The following is an 18855-nucleotide window of genomic DNA, read 5'->3' on the forward strand; positions in this document are numbered from 1 at the left end:
GGCCACTTATGGACATGATGTGCTGCCTCACAATATTTTATATTAGCAAGAAATTACCGATAAATTTTACCTGGAGTCCTCTATAAGGACAGAATTCTTTGTTCTTTAGCGTGCCGTAAATTTAAGATATGGGAGCACAGCTTTACTTCCCATCCGATCGCAACACCATTGAGGACGACAGATTAATCGTGTTTTATATATATATATATATATATATATATATATATATATATAATACAAACTTATAATTAAAGCAATAAACATACAGAGTGCTATGCATAGACATTTCGCTAGCCCGAGCTACGAGCGTGTTAAACTAGCCCCGGCTATCGACTGATTACTTGTACAGGATTCATATCATATTATATCATATCGCTAATACTGGTTTATGAATACGAAAAACATTAGTTCGCTGATCATCCACCGGAATCCCGCGCTAAGAATGTCTATGAATATGGCCCTAATTCTTTACCTAAGATCTACTTTTTCATATCGCGTGCGTTTCCCAACCAAGTAGCCAGAAATTCGATTACTGGCGTGGACAACGGAAGAAATGTATCACTGTTCACGAGACTGGGTGGTCCACACCTATGGAGTAACGGTTAGCGAGTCTAGCCGCGAAACTAGGTGGCCCGGGTTCGATTCCCGGTAGGGGCAAGTTACCTGGTTGACGTTATTCCGGGGTTTTCCCTCAGTCCAACACGAGCAAATGCTGGGTAACTTTCGGTGCTGGACCCCGGACTCATTTCACCGGCATTATCACCTTCATCTCATTCAGACGCTAAATAACCTAAGATGTTGATAAAGCGTCGTAAAATAACCTACTAAAAAAAACGAGACTGGGTGTTCGTCCGTTGTTTTGTGATTGTCCTGTGATGTCTCAGCGGTGGCCCTACGTTATGCTGACCCCATGATTAGGAAGGCTCTCATTTGTGAAATGTCTAATGTGCAATCCAATGAATCTTCCTCCCCTAAACGCAGTGGTGTGTAAGTCGGATAAAAGGGAAAGTAAAGCAGAACAAGAAAGAAAAAAAGAAATAAAGTAAAAAGTGTTATCTAGCAAAGGTAAACTTAATGACAGTGAGATGATATTTTGGAGAGATGAATCCCAGGATTCGCCGTGATTACCTGACATTCCTATTGCAGTTGGGAAGAACCTCGTGTAAAATCAAGCCAAGAAATTAACTCGACCGGGATTCGAACGCATGCCCAAATGCAGTCTCAGACCTTTTTTTTTCCAGTTGGTTATTTAACGACGCTGTATCAACTACTAGGTTATTTAGCGTCGATGAGATTGGTGATAGCGAGATGGTATTAGGCGAGATGTAGCCGAGGATTCGCCATAGATTACCTAGCATTCACCTTACGGTTGGGGAAAACCTCAGAAAAAACCCAACCAGGTAATCAGCCCAAGCGGGGATCGAACCCGCGCCCGAGCGCAACTTCAGACCGCCTTAACCGACTGAGCCACGCCGATGGCTGCCTCAGATCTACAGTCCTCGACGCTAAATAACCTAGTAGTTGATATAGCGTCGTTAAAAAATCCTCCAGTCCAAATCGCTACCCCTAAACTACGCTGTTGACCCCCCTATTTAAAATGCATTAATTATGGGATAGAAGCTGTAATTAGTGTACGCGATTTTGTATAACTCTCCCTCCATAAATATTCATGAAGTGGGAGATAAAAATATAGGCGTACAAATGAGCTACATAATTTATTAAAATACAGTATAATAAAAGTGTATGCATTAGGTATTTATTCAATGGCAGAATCTTCATTTTCTAAATAGGAATTATTCTTCATTACTGACATAAAACTGTTTAGTAATTCTCAAAAATTTGAAGCATATTGTTGAGACCTGTATTATACGGTTTTATAAAAAAAATTGCGGCATTTTGTTTCGTTTATAAAATAAATTTTACTTATGCTTTCAGTATAATGATATTATATATAAAACACACGTTCTAGTAAAGCTGAACTACAGTATGTGGAAGCCTTGACCTTATTCTTGATGCTTATCCATAAGCTTGCCATATTTGGAATAATTGTACACATGTCATATCTAATGATGACTTAATTATCACTGAATTATTCTGTACTGACTATATCCCGCCGAAAATAAAAGATTCCCTCATCTCTTATATCAGTTTATCATAAATAACCCTTGGGGTTATGCAAAGATCAGCTCTCGGAAGAATATTATCTCAGAAAAAACGTCGTAACCCAACACTACGAGCATCTCTGAACAAGCAACGTGCAACCAATAACATGGCTAGAGCTATCAAACTCACTGCTGTCGACAATTTGAACTACTGTATTATTATTATTATTATTATTATTATTATTATTATTATTACTTACTATTACTACTACTACTACAATATTACAATAATCATAATCAAAATTCCATAAAATTTGGGCATTTTGACCCGCTCCGTGCACATTCCCTTAAGGATTATAAGCCAAACCCAGCCCAAGATTGCGCCGTAATACATTTTTAATTTGGAAGGGACATGGGAGTATATCGTCGTTGTTCCTGCAATAATTGCTATGTGCAAAATATAAAATCGTTCAGTAGGAAGAAAAACATTTGTCCATTCTATGGCAGTAGTACATAGCAGGTTGTGAATTCTTACATTTTCGAAAGAAAGATATATAATTACATACCGGATATGTTATTATTTGCTGTATCACTATTTAAGTTATTTAATAGAGTAAAAATCTGAAAATCGATAAATATGTCACATAGGAGTTATTGCAGAAACAACGACGATATGATAAGCAGGAGCAGGTTTCTTGAGTGAACATTTTTCAAAATTTTCGTGAAGAGTGAATAAATGTCGTACTTATGGTTAAAAATGTGACAGTAATTTCGTGATTATTATTTTTTTACCATGTAATCTCATACACTCATACACAATCTTAATTAGCAATAGTCTTATACGCGGCATTTTATTTGGAACATTTATGGCGAAATAAAACTGTTATATAAAGAGTAAAATACTAAGCCTATACTATAATGTACAGTAATTAAAATACATACAGTACTAACAATATTAAGAACGTGGGTAGAGCAAATCTTGTTCTTTTATACTCGTTGAAGAAAACTAGAAGCCACCTGCATAGCTCGGCTAAAGCTCTTGCCTACCGATCCGGAGTTGCGCTCGGGCGCGGGATCGATTCCCGCTTGAGCTGATTACCTGGTTGGATTTTTTAGAGCAGGCCTGCACAAGGTTTGCGCTCTCCGAGCCGGCTCACAGCTCATGAGCGGAATGCAGGTATTAGCTGCGCTCTGTATAGGGTGGACTGGAAGAAGTGGTGATCTCGTATAAAATATACACAAAAGGAAGTACTATTACGAGGTTCATGAAATGAATTCCCGTTCAGTGTTTGCAAAACTATCTTGGACTATTATTAATTAATAAAGAAATATTTATTTTACAGAAATAATAGAAATTTTATACCTACTTAAATGTACAATATCATTTTGTTATATTTTTATTTATCAGTACATGAAAACGAAGTTTTATGCTGTTGGCAGCTGAAAGGAACAGTAGCCTACTGATCGTAATGAAACATCAGTTACAGATGTTCGATGCCTGCCTTTATTAATGTTGATTATAGAAAACAGTTGCTCACAAATATAAATGTTGAGCCAAACATAGCAATCATTTGCACAGCCAGCCTGTGTAGTCGTGGATATTATTGCTAATGTTTAGTCTTGTAAAACTCAACCAGGCTAGTAGTATTATTCAAACGATCTTTAACCCTTAGGCCACATTGAAGATCAATAAGTCCGAGCCGTAAATCGTTAAGTGTTATGTTTTATTTAACGACGCTCGCAACTGCCGAGATTATATGAGCACGCTTAAATGCAATCGACTTGGCCCGGAATGGAACCCGCAACCTCGGGCATAGAAGGCCAGCGCTATAGCAACTGCGCCAACCAGGCCCACCTGTAACTTATATGACATTGTTTCAACTGGTGTTGGAGGAATTTATTATGATAACTTTAAGCTTCTTTCCAATTAAGACAAGACTTTTAGTAAGTTATTTTACGACGCTTTATCAACAGCTTATGTTATTTAGCGTCTGAATGAGAAGAAGGTGGTAATGCCGGAGAAATGAGTCCGGGGTCCAACGCCGAAAGTAACTCAGCTTTTGCTCATACTGGGTTGAGGGAAAACCCCGGAAAAACCTCAAGCAGGTAACTTGTCCCGACCGGGAATCGAACCCTGGCCACCTGATTTCGCGGGTAGACGCGCTAACCGTTACTCCACAGGTGTGGACCTTAAGACAAGATCTTGGAACCTAGAATTAAATTCATTTTGAATTTCAATTAATATTTGCACATAATCGTTTAACATACCTTCATCACGAGCAGTTTCTATCGTTCGAAAGTAAGCCATATTACCTTCCCGAAACTGACTTATGAAAAGTGTAAGTTTACGACTGAAATCCCGTAATTTATTCAATATATCAACACTGAGCTGGCCTTTTCCCTGAAGAGAGATATTTAAATTCTTGAAGATTAATATCTTTAGTATCTTTATCTCTGGACTCGTAATGACGCATTATGTTACGTTTCTTTCTATCTTTCAAAATGTTGTGGCAGATAAAACACTGAGTATTTACTCCAGCAGCTACGAAAAAGTAAGCATTTTCCCATGCAACATTGAAAGAAATTTCCTTATCACCACTTTTCCGTCTTTTAGATTTCTTCATACTGTACTGTAGCAGTAGGTAAGCAACGTGAAACAATTACTGAGAATACGCACTGCACTCCACTAGATAGCTGAGTGGTCGTTTCCCTCTCCTCTACCCATAGCAAGTCTATGTCATTCTGACGTATCTTCCTCTCCGATTCGGCGAGCGGTAAACACAGCTCTCCCGCTCCGAAGGAGCGCGCGCTCGTTGAGAGCTGTTTGTGCAGGTATGTTTTAGAGGTTTTCCCCAACCGTAATGCAACTGTTAGGCAATTTATGGCGAATCCTCGCCTCATCTCGCTATCACCAATTCCATCGACGCTAAATAACCGCGCCGTAGCATCGTGGTCTGAGGCATCATGCCTGGACTCGCGTTATGAAATGTTGGCCAGTGTAAGGGACCGGTGCCCACCCAGCATCGTGATGAATTTGAGAAGCTACAATAAGTAGCGAAATCAGGTTTCGAAAACCAGCTATAAGCGCTAGCGGAGGTGATCATCGTACTCAACACACGGTACTTCCGTACTTGTTGGATAATCGATCGCCTCTACTGAGACATTTGGACGTGAGGCCAGTTGTCAGATGGTGGGCCTTGGACCTTCACTGATTGTCGCGCCACGGATTTCGGATTATTTTTAGCAGACAGCCAATGATATTAATTTTATAAAGAGGAATAAGTCAGAAATAGTAATCTGAAAAGCAATGCTTGAAACTACGCGTTCATGAAAAACTGTTATATTATCTACAGTATCTTATTATCTCAATTCTGAGTTTTCATAAGAAAACATGTAATATAATTATCATATATTATATTTGACCCAAACCCTAAATTCAAAGAAAACTACACTAAAAAATAGCGTCTTAGCAAGTAATTCTTTTTCAATTGCACACATGTTTATCTGTATTCTGATGGTGTGGTAGAGAAGGCCTAATGGCCTTAACTCCGCCAGATTAAATGAATGAATGAATGAATGAATGAATGAATGAATGAATGAATGAATGAATGAATGAATGAATGAATACATAAATAAATAAATAAATAAATAAATAAACGAATAAATAAATAAGTAAATAAATAAACAAGGAAGTAAATAAATAAGTAAATAAATAAATAAGTAAATAAAAAATAAACAAGTAAATAAATAAATAATAAGTAAATAAATAAATAAGCAAATAAATAAATACGTAAATAAGTAAGTAAATAAATAAATAAATAAATAAGTAAATAAATAAGAAAATAAATAAGTAAATAAGTAAGTAAATAAACAAACAAATAAATAAGTAAATAAGTAAGTAAATGAATGAATAAATAAATAAGTAAATGAATGAATAAATAAATAAATAAATAAATAAATAATTAAATAAATAAATAAATAATAAATAAATATTTTGTTTCACTCTGCATGATAAACACGCACCAGAAAATTGAACTAGTACATTACTAACTGTTGCTTCTGCACACGCAATACAATATTTTATTACTAAATAAATAATGAAGTTTCGTAAAGTTCGTGTATTACATTTAAGGGATAACACAACTTTATCACAGCAATATAGCTAATATATGTTTCGTAAAGGATCGGATGTGTTACACCTCGCTACCAATGAGAAAAATAACCTTCGAATTACTCGCCAATAGGCCTACTTCACAGAACGAGTGACGCAGTTGGATTCTTCGTCGCGAACAGACACACCCAGTTGCCCTGAGAAGAAGTCGAACCTATAATCCAAGCAAGTACAACGCCTGCGCTTTCAGAAACTGGATCGGGGGTAAGGAACCTTCTAGAATAAGACAGAACACTACCGCAGATGAGTTCTTTCTTTGTTCATTGGTAGGAAAATGAATTCAATTTTGGGAGCGACTGATCTCTGAGAATCCCCATTACGGTGGTTGATAAATTATATGAAACTGAAGAATGCGACGAAATATAACTGTAATAATTATTTCACACAAACTCTGCCTACAGGAGTGTTCGATTCCAACGCCTAATACTTGGTAACTAACAATAAGTCACTGTTTCGACTGGGGGTTTTCTATAGCACACGACACTGAAAGTTTCTTTGACGAAAAAAAGTGGAAAATTGGTCTAATTTTCAGTAATTTCGAATGAACTCTGTACTGAGGTCTGCGGATATAAAAGGAGAAATTGAGTCGGGGTCTGTTAGAGTTCTTGGGTAGCTCTGTTGGTAAGAGCATTGGTGCGTTTAGCCAAAGGTTCCGGGTTCGATACCCGACCCCAAAACAATTCTTTGGTCGGCGGGAAAAGGTACATAAGTAAAAAAAACTGTTGTACCTAATCACACAAGTCTAGTATTTTTTCTAATTTTTGAAATAATAAAATTTCTTGTGTTTTAAATTGAAAAGGGTCTTACTTTAACCAACATCCCTGAATTTCATTCTTATACTTATATTCAGTTAAGAGTAAATTAAAAAGAAAATCTCTCCTGAAAAATTAATTTTTTTGACTTATGTGCCTTTCCCCGCCGACCAAAGAATTTTTCCCTTGAAATTATTCAAATCAGCTTCACAGGGAGCTATATCTGAAAGCTAGATTTGCATAATACACGTCACTGTTCGTTAACAGAAAACCACAATTCAAGTCACACAGAGTTTGTGTGCACTCACTGTTGGCTGCTTGACGGTTGTCATCCACTTTGAAGTCTGTGGATATAAAGGGAGAAATTGAGTCGGTGTCTGGTAGAGTTCCTGGATATCTCAGTTGGTAAGAGCAGTGGTGCGTTTAGCGAAAGGTCCCAGGTTCGATACCCGGCCCCGGAACAATTTTTCCCTTAAAATTATTCATTCCGCATAGACGTCGAAATACTCTAAAAAAAATTGCGTTAATTGTTTCAGAATCGAGCGCTTAATACAAGTCCTATGGTTATTTCCCTTTAAATTAATCTAAAAATCTATATTAAATAGTAATAGATACTTTTGTCGCAAAATATATGACAGTTTCCTTTTCAGTGAGTCTCTGTAACGTCATAAATAACTGACGCTTACTCAGCGATGCCAGGCATTTTAATATTCAACTCCAGTGCCGGAGTAAGGCCACGCTCCTCGTAATAATTGTAAGAGCATGCGTGGATTGCGTGACATCACTGCCGTGTTGTTTGTCTCTTCTAAGTCAGGCTTCATTTTATAACAGCAATAATCCCATAATATATCTGACAGACATCGTGTTAATCAAGATTCACATTCTTGTTCTTTCAGTTATATTACCCTTTCCAGGATTTGGCCCATTTTCAACTATCAGGTTGGCTAACTGGCTTTTTAGAGGACTGAACCTGGGATCGATCCTTGTACTTAGGTTCATTTTGGCCCATTGTGTGCTCTAAATGCGATGACTTCCAGTCCGACTGGAATTGGTGAATTTGATACTGACAAGTGGCCCATCCTGCCTCAGTGCTAACAGAGCCATATTCCATCCCCAGAAAATTATCTGCTAAATCTGCTAAGAGTTAGGAATTCCAAACTTTTAAGGGGAGAAGATGGTTAAATATGGTGAAAAACCAGTATTTTTTTAATGTGAAAAACACATTACATAAAATTTAATGCGTCTTTTTTGGCTTTGTTAGTCCACACCTGTGGAGTAACGGTTAGCGCGTCTGGCTGCGAAACCAGGTGGCCCGGGTTCGAATCCCGGTAGGGGCAAGTTACCTGATTGAGGTTTTTTCCGGGGTTTTCCCTCAACCCAATACGAGCAAATGCTGGGTAACTTTCGGTGCTGGACCCCGGACTCATTTCACCGGCATTATCACCTTCATATCATTCAGACGCTAAATAACCTAGATGTTGATACAGCGTCGTAAAATAACCCAATAAAAAAAATTGGCTTTGTTAGCCGTTGTGACGCCATTTTTGAAGCTCTAGTACACAGGATTTTTAAATGACACTAAACCTTGTTTTCAGTTTCCCATAACTTTAATTTTTCCCCGTTAAAATATTCTGGTAGGAGGTGAAGTGTTTTGGTATGATAGAGAGTAAACGAGAGTATCCCGAGAAAAACCCTCTGCAACGTCTTCTTTGTCCACCACAAATTCCATCACGATCTGGCCGGGGATCGAACCCGAGTCCAGCTAAATGGAAGACCAGCGCGGTAGCGCTTGAGCCACAACGTCGCTTCGAGATACTACTTTTTTGTACTGTATCGTCAGTCGGACATGACTGCAAGGTCATTTCTTAATACACCTGTGAGCATTCTTTGTTCTGAGGTGTTCCTTACACGTGTTGTTGACATAACGTCTCCTTCAAGGATCGTCTGGCTGTTCCTTGGAGCCCAACAACATGAATCTGACAAAATGAATCTACATGGCGCAGACGCCGTCGTGACGGATTGCTTTTCGTTAATATAAACACGTTAATTTCTGACGTCATACTTTTCAATAACATTGGTGTTTAACCTGACTTATAGCTTCAAAAGTCGAGACGATTCGTCAAAAGTTACCGCAAATTATATTTCTCACATCCACAATTTCGTTTTGTAGCAAGAAAGTGATCATGGCTTATCAAAAAGCATTTTTATATTAAGTTTACCTATGAATGTCTCCGAAACACGAGATATTTCGAAGGTTGGATCAACTCTGTGAATTGGCAGAATCCTATTCTTTAGGACTTTTAGTATCAGGGTTATGAAATCGGAAGCAATTTTGGATGCGGTCGGAATCTGTTTTTACAACATTATGGTGGATCATTTAGGACAGGCCTGCAGAACTGTAGCTCTTGAGAGCGACTGCTTTCCTCCCCTCTTTTACCCCACCCACCTTTTCTACCTGTGCAGTCACGGCGTTCTAGTTAGGCTCGGCTGCATCACATTCATTCTCGGGGCGGAAGTCGATCATCCCCAATAGAAATGGAGTGAGGCTGACGTCATAGTTCCCCTACTTTGAGAGTTCTGCAGGCTTAGGAATATATTAAGATTTGAAACATAATTTATGGCGTATAACTTTTAATGTGAAACGTTTTTTCCTCTCGACATTCGAGAAATTTGGTCACACTTTTTGTTAATACGGTTAATTACAGTAGGCCTTGAATGCCTGAAATTATGATGTTTAAAATGAAGTAGGCCTAGTTTCGAATCCAGCCAGCCGTGATAAAACATGAGGGGAAACAAATGAATGAAACATCAAAATGAATTAAGTACATAAGTTTAATAGAGTGATTAATAAATACGTGGAGTATAAAAACAGAAGCAGTTAATTTAACGTACGTAGTCTAATTCTGAAGTACTTAATTGCTGTATTAATTTCCAAATTAATCCAATTTTATGCACTCACTTATTATTATCTATACTAATAATAAATCTGTAGCCGAAATTTTTCTGGTAATTTTCGATTTTACAAAAATAATTGGTCCTAACATATATAATTAACCACCCTGAAACCGAAAATCGCTTTTTTGACATTTTTGTTTGTATGTCTGTCTGTCTCTATGTTTGTTACCTTTTCACGCGATAATAGCTGAACGGATTTCGATGAAAATTGGAATATAAATTAAGTTCGTTGTAACTTAGATTTTAGGTTATATGGCATTCAAAATACATTATTTAAAAGGGGGTTATAAGGGGGCCTGAATTAAATAAATCGAAATATCTCGCTTATTATTGATTTTTATGAAAATGTTACATAACAAAAATTTCTTTAAAAATCATTTCCGATAAGTTTTAGTCTTTGAAAAATTTTGATAGGGCTGATATTTAATGAGATAAATGAGTTTTAAAATTAAAATAACTGCCATCTAAGGCCGTGTAATGAAATAAACAAATGACTTCGTCTATAAGGGGCCTTGGTCAACAACAATTGAATGCTATGAATCATAGCCTACAGAGAATGTTTCTGTATTCGTATGAAGCAATATCGGAAGCTAAATTAACCGATTTGTATAATTAATTATTATTTCACCATTGGAAAGTGTAGTTTCTCTGTATGGACATAATGCTATAATGTTATTACAGTAACTTCTGAGTGAATTGAGGACAAGTAAGATTAAAATATCTTCTTATGCACAGAAAACTTGATAGGCTATTCTGTGTATTCGTTTCCTGTATTTCTTAAAATAATGTTTATCTCAGAGAATTAACGACCAACGAGAGTGGATTGATTTAGTATGCAGTAATAATACGTTAGCTTAGCATTTCATTATTTTATAATCCAAATTTTAACTATGCTCAATTGAATCGAGCTAAAATACATAAAATACATATGCATTAAATGCAATGCAAAAAATTTGGGTAATGAGTCAAGCAGATTATGTTGCCCTGTTGTAAAATAAAATTTGTTCCTCCTGAGATTCAAGAGCCCCCATAACAAATTAAAAACTTACTTATCGGGGTACATCCGTTATTAACACACTTTTTATATAATATAATATAATATAATATAATATAATATAATATAATATAATATAATATAATATAATATAATATAATATAATATAATATAATATAATATAATATAATATAATATCATGCACTTAGCTGTGCGAGGAGCAAGGGTCGCATTCCCAGACATACATCAATCAATGATATCATTAAAAGATCTCTGACTTCTTGTGGCATCCCATCTCTTTTGGAACCACCAGGTCGCGCAGATGGTAAACGACCCGATGGTCTTACCTTAATTCCATGGTCGAGAGGAAAATCTTTAATTTGGGACTCCACTTGCGTTGACACTCTAGCTCCATCTCACTTGCCAATACCTCCAGACACGCAGCATTTGCTGCTAAATTAGCCGTGAAAAAGAAAGTCAATAAATATGCTCATCTTTTAGACAATTATATCTTTGTCCCCTTTGCTGTGGAGACCTTCGGTCCTTGGAGTCATGACGCTAAAGTTTTGGTATCTCAAATCGGCCAAATTTTGATCTCCATTACTGGTGATCGCCGTTGCACTACTTATTTGCGTCAACGCTTAAGTATTGCTATTCAACGCGGAAATGCAATGAGCGTTTTGGGTACTCTTCCAGAGTCCAGCCCTTTGGACGAACTTTTTCTCCTGTAAAATTTTTTTATCTCTATGTAAATGTTTATATTTAGTGTAATTGTAACGGTGAAAATATTGTTAATCCAATAATTATTTATTTATTTATTTTTTTGTCATAAGTGTATATTATTTTTGGGAGTGTTTTTGTTAGTAAGTTTTTATGAGGTTGTTATTGATATGCTGATAAATTATATAATATAATATAATATAATATAATATAATATAATATAATATAATATAATATAGACTAATATAATTTAAGTTATTTAAGTTATTTGAAGGGTTCAGAACCATAGTGGGCCAAGCGCCATTTACTGAATACGTAGAAAACAAGGGTTAAAATTAAGTTATTACCATAATTCAAGGGAAACATATAACAAGTAAAATAAAGTATACACATTAAATGTAAATGATGTCAATGTTCATTGAACTATGGATGCATGTAATAAAAATTAGAAACATGTTAAAGGAATTGTCATTGCACCAAATGAGTGCTCTCTGGACCAAAATGATTCAATTTTAATTATTTAAATATAATTTAAATTAAGTAACATATTAAACGATTTATCCTTCTATCAAACACGAATATTCCCTGGATCAAATGTCCTATTTTAATTATGTAATTACTTTATATTTATTTCTAACGGGTGCAGCGGAGCGCACGGGTACGGCTAGTTTATTATAATTTCAAACAACTCATTGGAGTCATACTGATGTGTGAATCGTTTCAACTATCATTTGTATTGTTGTCTCGAGAGTTGAACTAGTGGAATGGAAGTAATTATGAAGCAATCCCACTGTTCCAAAATATGGTATAGAAAGATGTCATTTATTCCTTTCCAAAATATGATATACATTTGTTAAAGTTCTCAGTAATATAATGTAACTTTAATGCATCTTCTAGATAATTATTTGTATTAACAAAAGAAAAACTAATAAATAAAGTACATTTCATTCTATGTAATGTCAAACTAATAAAAGAAAAAAACAAACATTGTTTTGAGAGAGGCAAATTAACATAAAAACTGCAATAAATTACAACCGTTTTTATGCCTTAGATGTTCTATTCAAAACTGATTGGGTTGATGTTCCATTTTCTACAAACAGGAACATCACAGCAGGTGCCCATTTGATTTCTGTCCATAATGAACTATTTAAATATTATAGTTTGATGCACTGCAGAAGATTAGAAACATTCACAACTGCACTGTCTGATAGTCCCTTCAATACTGAACAGAATACCACACAGTGAAACATTTCGTGCGCGCATGCGCAATAATCAAACTTGTTTTCTTTGTTACTATACCATATTTTGGAACAGAGGGAGTAATAAACAAGAAGGTTTAGCCTTGTTAAATTTAAATGCGGGGAGCACAAGACAGAAATGGAAAGAAATACAAATTTTATTTCAAATCGCAAACTTTCTTACAATCCCAATTATACTAACAAAAACATCCATGCTATTATAGAGATTCGATGAATTCCTTTTTCACTTTTTCTTTATACACTGCCTGATAATGATAGATCCCATTTATAATTTCCTATCCTGGACTCTCATTCAAGATATATGTATTCATAAATTAAATCATTTATTATGAACTCAAGTGACAAGATACACTTTCTCTGGATTACACACAAAAGATATTCTCTACAATCCTAATAGTAAGATGTATCTGGCTACATTTACAATTTGTAGTGTCTGTATCATTAATTATGCACAATTCAAAATAATAATTACTTGTAAATTGTGATAATTTCTAACATTTCTCTATCTCAGAAAATCGCCATTCACTCGTGACTGGAATTTTAAAACATAAGCTTCTTAATAATTTATATAAATATAGTTAAGTAAATTCTTTCCTTTTAATTGCATCCTTTGTAAGACTTCGTTACACGTGGTCGAATTTCCATAGAAGCAATTGAGGTTTACAACTATCATCAGGTAATATTTCAAGAAACACGGAAGGATTGCAACTAGTTACCGACAATCCTTTAGGGATAGATCTCTCTACTACCTGTGCAGTCATCTGGCCGGAGGAGGTGAAAACATTTAAATTCGCAACGAAAAGTAAAAATGACAGGCTAACATATATGTATTAATGTCTGATGGATTCTTTTCTCTTGCAGAGTTTCTTTTGTCAGTTACTCTACATAATAAAAATATCATGAAGTAAATCGTCTGGCGCTTTTCACGGTGACTCGTCAATATTTGCTTTTTCTTTCAAATACGGACCAATCAATTTTCTCCTAATATTCTGATATTTCGTTTCTGGATAAATTGACGTACAATTACTGAATACGAACAAAATCCGACCGAGAGTTCAGGAGAAGCCTTTGTGCACGAAAAAATTTATTATACGACAAGGTTAAATTACTCTTCCTATATCACGGACGCAGAAACAACATTTTGCAGCATCACAATAATTTCTCTTTATTCTTCGCATAAAAAGAAAGTAAAAAAAAATACAAGAAACAAATTATATGCCATGTTTTACATAATATTCCGCCAGTCCATTAAATCTGTTTGCGTAAATTATCATTCGATTGTTAAAGAAACACATTAGTGATAATAAAATTTTTAAACCAAAATTGAAGTCAAACTATAGACAGCAGAATTGAAAACCAAAACCATACTGGTTACAATACAAGACAAGTAGCTTTTTTATATTTTCTGGTAGAAGATTACACCTTCTGCCAGTTAGTATTGTTTTGAACAACGAAAAGCCCATGAAGTTGCTAAATAGGCTAATTTAGCAGACAGCAAAATTGGTGTTTGGTTCAAAGCAGTTAGAACATCAATTTAAAAGAATATAAATAGATATGATAACACTGAGAAGACTTTTACTGCATTCGAAAGAATGAGCTGAGGTGGAATAGGAATCACTAACTTTGTTTTGGTTTCTCGAATTTATTGACGCTACGAGTTCAATAATTCTAAAGGGAAATTGAGAGATTTCACTTTTCTTTGGAATCACGAAGCGTTGGTGCATGTGGGGCTTAGATTTTTCTGGTAACAGTTGGTAACACTGACAAGACGGCAATATTTGCTGTTTAGGAACTGTTCTTACGTGACCCTCACTATATTTTAGAATGGAATGGTTGACATGAGGCTCTGGTATAACTGACAATGCGTCAAATCTTACGCCCAAAGGTAGTATGTTTGAGTCTGACCATTGGACTGACTATAAAAATAATAAACGAACTTCTCAAGACATGAGTCAATTATCATAGTGTCATTGGTTATCATTATCGTGTTAGTTTCTATGCGTAGAAAAATGTCTTAAATTAAGAGTAGTTAAATGGATAAAAATGTAAATAGATATGAATTTAAGTATAATAAATAAGTTAATGTATAATAAAATATTTATTTATTTAGCGGATTTTACAATGTTTATAACATGTTCCTACACACAGTTAGTCTTTTGTCCCTCATCTCCGAATTTCTCTGACAAAATATCAATAAATAACCAAAACAAGAAATTACATAAAATATATCATATCAATAGCTTATAATAAACGAAAAGTTTAAAGCAACCAAAGCTAATACATAGTCTGAACAATTAAGTGTACATAAACTAATTAAGAAATAACTGTATAAAGAAAAGACTAATAATAAAATAAATGTGGAAAAGTTAATTAATAAGTAAATAAATAAAAATAATCGATAAATAAGTAAAAAAATAAATAAAAAATTAAACACAAACATATAGGTTAAACAAGTAGGTAATAGTTTAATTAATTAATAAATAAATAGAAATATCTACATATAAAAACAAGTAATCAAATTATGAAGAAATAAAAAAATTTATGGACTTTGTTGAGAGTAAAATAAATTACTATAAGTAAATCATCAATTAAATATAAATACACAAGAAAAGTTAATTAATAAATTAAATAAATATAAATTAACAAATAAAAATAACCATACGCAAATATGAAATAAGTAAGTAATCAAAATAGATAACGTATAAATAAAAATGTTTAAAGGAAAGAGATTAACAATAAAATAAACCAGATGTTAGTACTAAATTAAAAAATAATAGTAACTAATTAGCAAATTAATCAACAAATAAAATAACCATAAATGAACGAAAAACTAAATAAATAATTAAATTAACGTTGAATTACAAGTGTTTAAGGGAAGACAATACCTAAGCAATAATTTAAAACATAATTACAACATATAAATAAATAATAACACTAATATAATAAATGAATAAACGAATAAAAATAGTCGTAGGTAAATACGTGAGTAAATAAGTAATCAAATCAATTAATACATGAAAATGGAGACTAATAGTAAAATAAATAACTTAATTTAGAGAAGTTAATTAACAAAGATAATAAATAAAGAAATCATCACAACGCACCTTAAACATAGTTGAAAGTGGAAATGTAAAACAGACAAAATTGCATCCCAGTCAGATGATGGAGGCATCGTGACGCTATTGTTCTTCCGAAGACTTCAGATTTAATTTCCGTCGAACAATTACTTAACAAGAAAACTTTCCGAAGAATACTTTAAAAAGAGTAGGACTTAATTTGTTTATACAATAGTTTTATACGAATGTTTTACCGGACGAACAAAGGGAAAGACTCTTCACAGACGCCAACCACTTGCAGAAGAGGTAGTCGCCACGCAGCTAGTAAAATTTTGTGACCTTGCTGCCTTGCTACACAGTGAACTTCTTTTAAATCATTTATGAAACTGGTCTTTGTGTAACTCAATCCAACATCCTATGAGCCACCGACGTACCTTAGTCGGCGGAGGCGCTTGCCTTCTGATCCAGATCTGCGCCCGAGCGTGGGTTCGATTCCCGCTTGGGCGGATTACCTGGTTAGGTGTTTTCCAAGTTTTCCCCCAATCGTAAGGCGAATGTCAAATAATCTATGGCGAATCCTCGGCCTCATCTCGCCAAATACCATATCGCTATCACCAATATCATCGACGCTAAATAATTTAATAAGTAGTTGATATAGCGTCATTAAATAACCAAGTAAGAAAAGCTTTACAGATTATAAAACAGATCTCTTAACTTTGAGTTCCCATTCTCGCTATTGCTAGCATTCTTAGTTCGTATTTCGCATTCATAGAATATTTACAGTGCTATTGCATAGCAATACAAAAAGCGATTCTGATTATTAAATCCAAAGTGACTGTTCAGAATTGCTGAGGTGCAGTAAATTAGCATTCTCTGAGTAGGCTACTACAGATTTAGGTGTGATGCCGTGGTTTGTGAAGAAACTAACTGGGGGTTTTCCCCAACTGCATAATCATCCCTTCTCTCTGTTCAAGCACTGCTTATTCCAGCAAACGATTATTATCCTTCAAATGCATTTTCTTAAACAACAAATTTAGTACATGTGTAGCCTATACTTCCAGACATGTTTCTGGGTTTCTCCACTTGTCAGTATTTCCTCGTTTATTACATACGTACTCTATTTGTAACATAACACTAGCCAGACACTCTGCAGGACACCCTAGACTAGGGGTGAACAAGACGGGCCTCCGCCTACAACAAACATCCATGCCCTAGAGGCCTAGACGGAGTTCGAACGTAAGACCACGCAACAAGGTAGTGTCTTATTATGTAGGCTTATGTATGTATGTATGTATGTATGTATGTATGTATGTATGTATGTATGTATGTATGTATGTATGTATGTATGTATGTATGTATGTATCATGCATGCATGTATGTATGTAGGCCAGAGGTCTGCATCGGACGTTTTCGCTCGAGCGCCAAGTAGTTCATGGAGTTCATAGCATAATCCGATAGGTAGACCACATGCATGTTGGGTAAAATTGTCACGAGCGATAAATCCTCGAACGGTATAAGCCGAGCGTTAGACATTCGTTCTTGTTACAGTAATGAACTGTGTAGTAACATAATAGATGCTTATCATTTCAAAACTTTGCAGTGTTTAACTAACCTTTCCATAGTACAACTACAAAACTTGCTTTAAAATGTAATATAAACATAGTAGGTAAATGTTCCCCCCCCCCCACACAGGAGTGATTTTGTTTTTGCCACATCTGATAGATGTTATTGGATGTAAATGTAATTATTATAAACGGAGAACACAATCACGATAATGCAAGAACCGTATTAAGTTTTCTAGTAGTAGTAGTAGTAGTAGTAGTAGTAGTAGTAGTAGTAGTAGTAATAATAATAATAATAATAATAATAATAATAATAATAATAATCTCTAATAATAATTAGTAATCAATCTTTGCGTCTGTAACAGTTGTGCAGCATGATTATTCGTTTTATTTGTATTTTCTGTGATGTTATCTCTGTACTAATATTATTAATATAGCTACTGCTATATCAATAATATTTTGTAAAACGTTTCTACATTGTCGCAGTATATAGGTGGAACACTATATATGGACCTATCATATTATATATGTGGTAAATCAAATATTGAATAATTATTAATTACCAATAATAATTGTATATCAGTTTTTCATACTATTTTATTTATAACTTCATATTCCTGTTTTGGTGCGTTCCATTGACTGTTCATTAAACGTTTGTCATAAACGCAGAAAATAAAGCCTTATTTTTACCGTGTGAGCAAAACATACGTATGTGTATCTTATCTTTCGCCTTCCATACAAGATAAGACATGTCGGTGAGATGACCTTGTACTGTGCTTCTATTTATTACGAGCGTATCACGACCGATCGTATCTCACTCGAGGGTGCGACACTCGACGGAGTTCAAGTGAGCGATTTAACTCCAATGCAGCACTCTGATGTAGGCTATGAATGTATGTACAGTATGTATGTATGTATGCATATATGTATGCGTGTATATACGTATGTACAGACCCAGAAACAAAATTTGGGCTAGGTGGCCCAAATTTTGTTTCTGGGTCTATATCTTACTATGCGACCAAGTATTAGCCGTATCGGCGAAATAGTGAACTAAACTTCTTACGACATTCTTGACAATAGGGTAACATTAGACCTGCCTAACTACGAGAGATGAAAGGCGGGAGATGGGAATTTAGCAGAGGATATTCGTTTTAATAATAATAATAATAATAATAATAATAATAATAATAATAATAATAATAATAATAATTTATCCTTTGAATAAGTGGAAAAATTCAAATACTTGGGAGCAACAGTACCAAATACAAATGACACTCGGGAGGA

The 18855-nt window shown here is 34.8% G+C and overlaps 1 protein-coding gene across 9 annotated transcripts in view; it reads right to left on the minus strand.

Moving 5' to 3' along the window:
- Positions 1 to 18855, minus strand: part of stac (C2 and C2B_Munc13-like domain-containing protein staccato) — a 194607-nt gene that overhangs the window by 67140 nt on the left and 108612 nt on the right. The window contains exon 1 of one of the 9 annotated variants that reach the window (XM_069821790.1): positions 16058 to 16277. The exons of the other annotated variants lie outside the window; for them this stretch is intronic. Coding sequence (XP_069677891.1) covers positions 16058 to 16125 — 68 coding nt within the window. The 5' untranslated portion in view covers positions 16126 to 16277. Of the gene's footprint in view, positions 1 to 16057; positions 16278 to 18855 lie in introns of those variants that run through there. 9 annotated transcript variants of the gene reach the window in all.

This window comes from Periplaneta americana, chromosome 3 (assembly GCF_040183065.1).
Source record: "Periplaneta americana isolate PAMFEO1 chromosome 3, P.americana_PAMFEO1_priV1, whole genome shotgun sequence".
In the NCBI taxonomy this organism is placed as follows: domain Eukaryota; kingdom Metazoa; phylum Arthropoda; class Insecta; order Blattodea; family Blattidae; genus Periplaneta; species Periplaneta americana.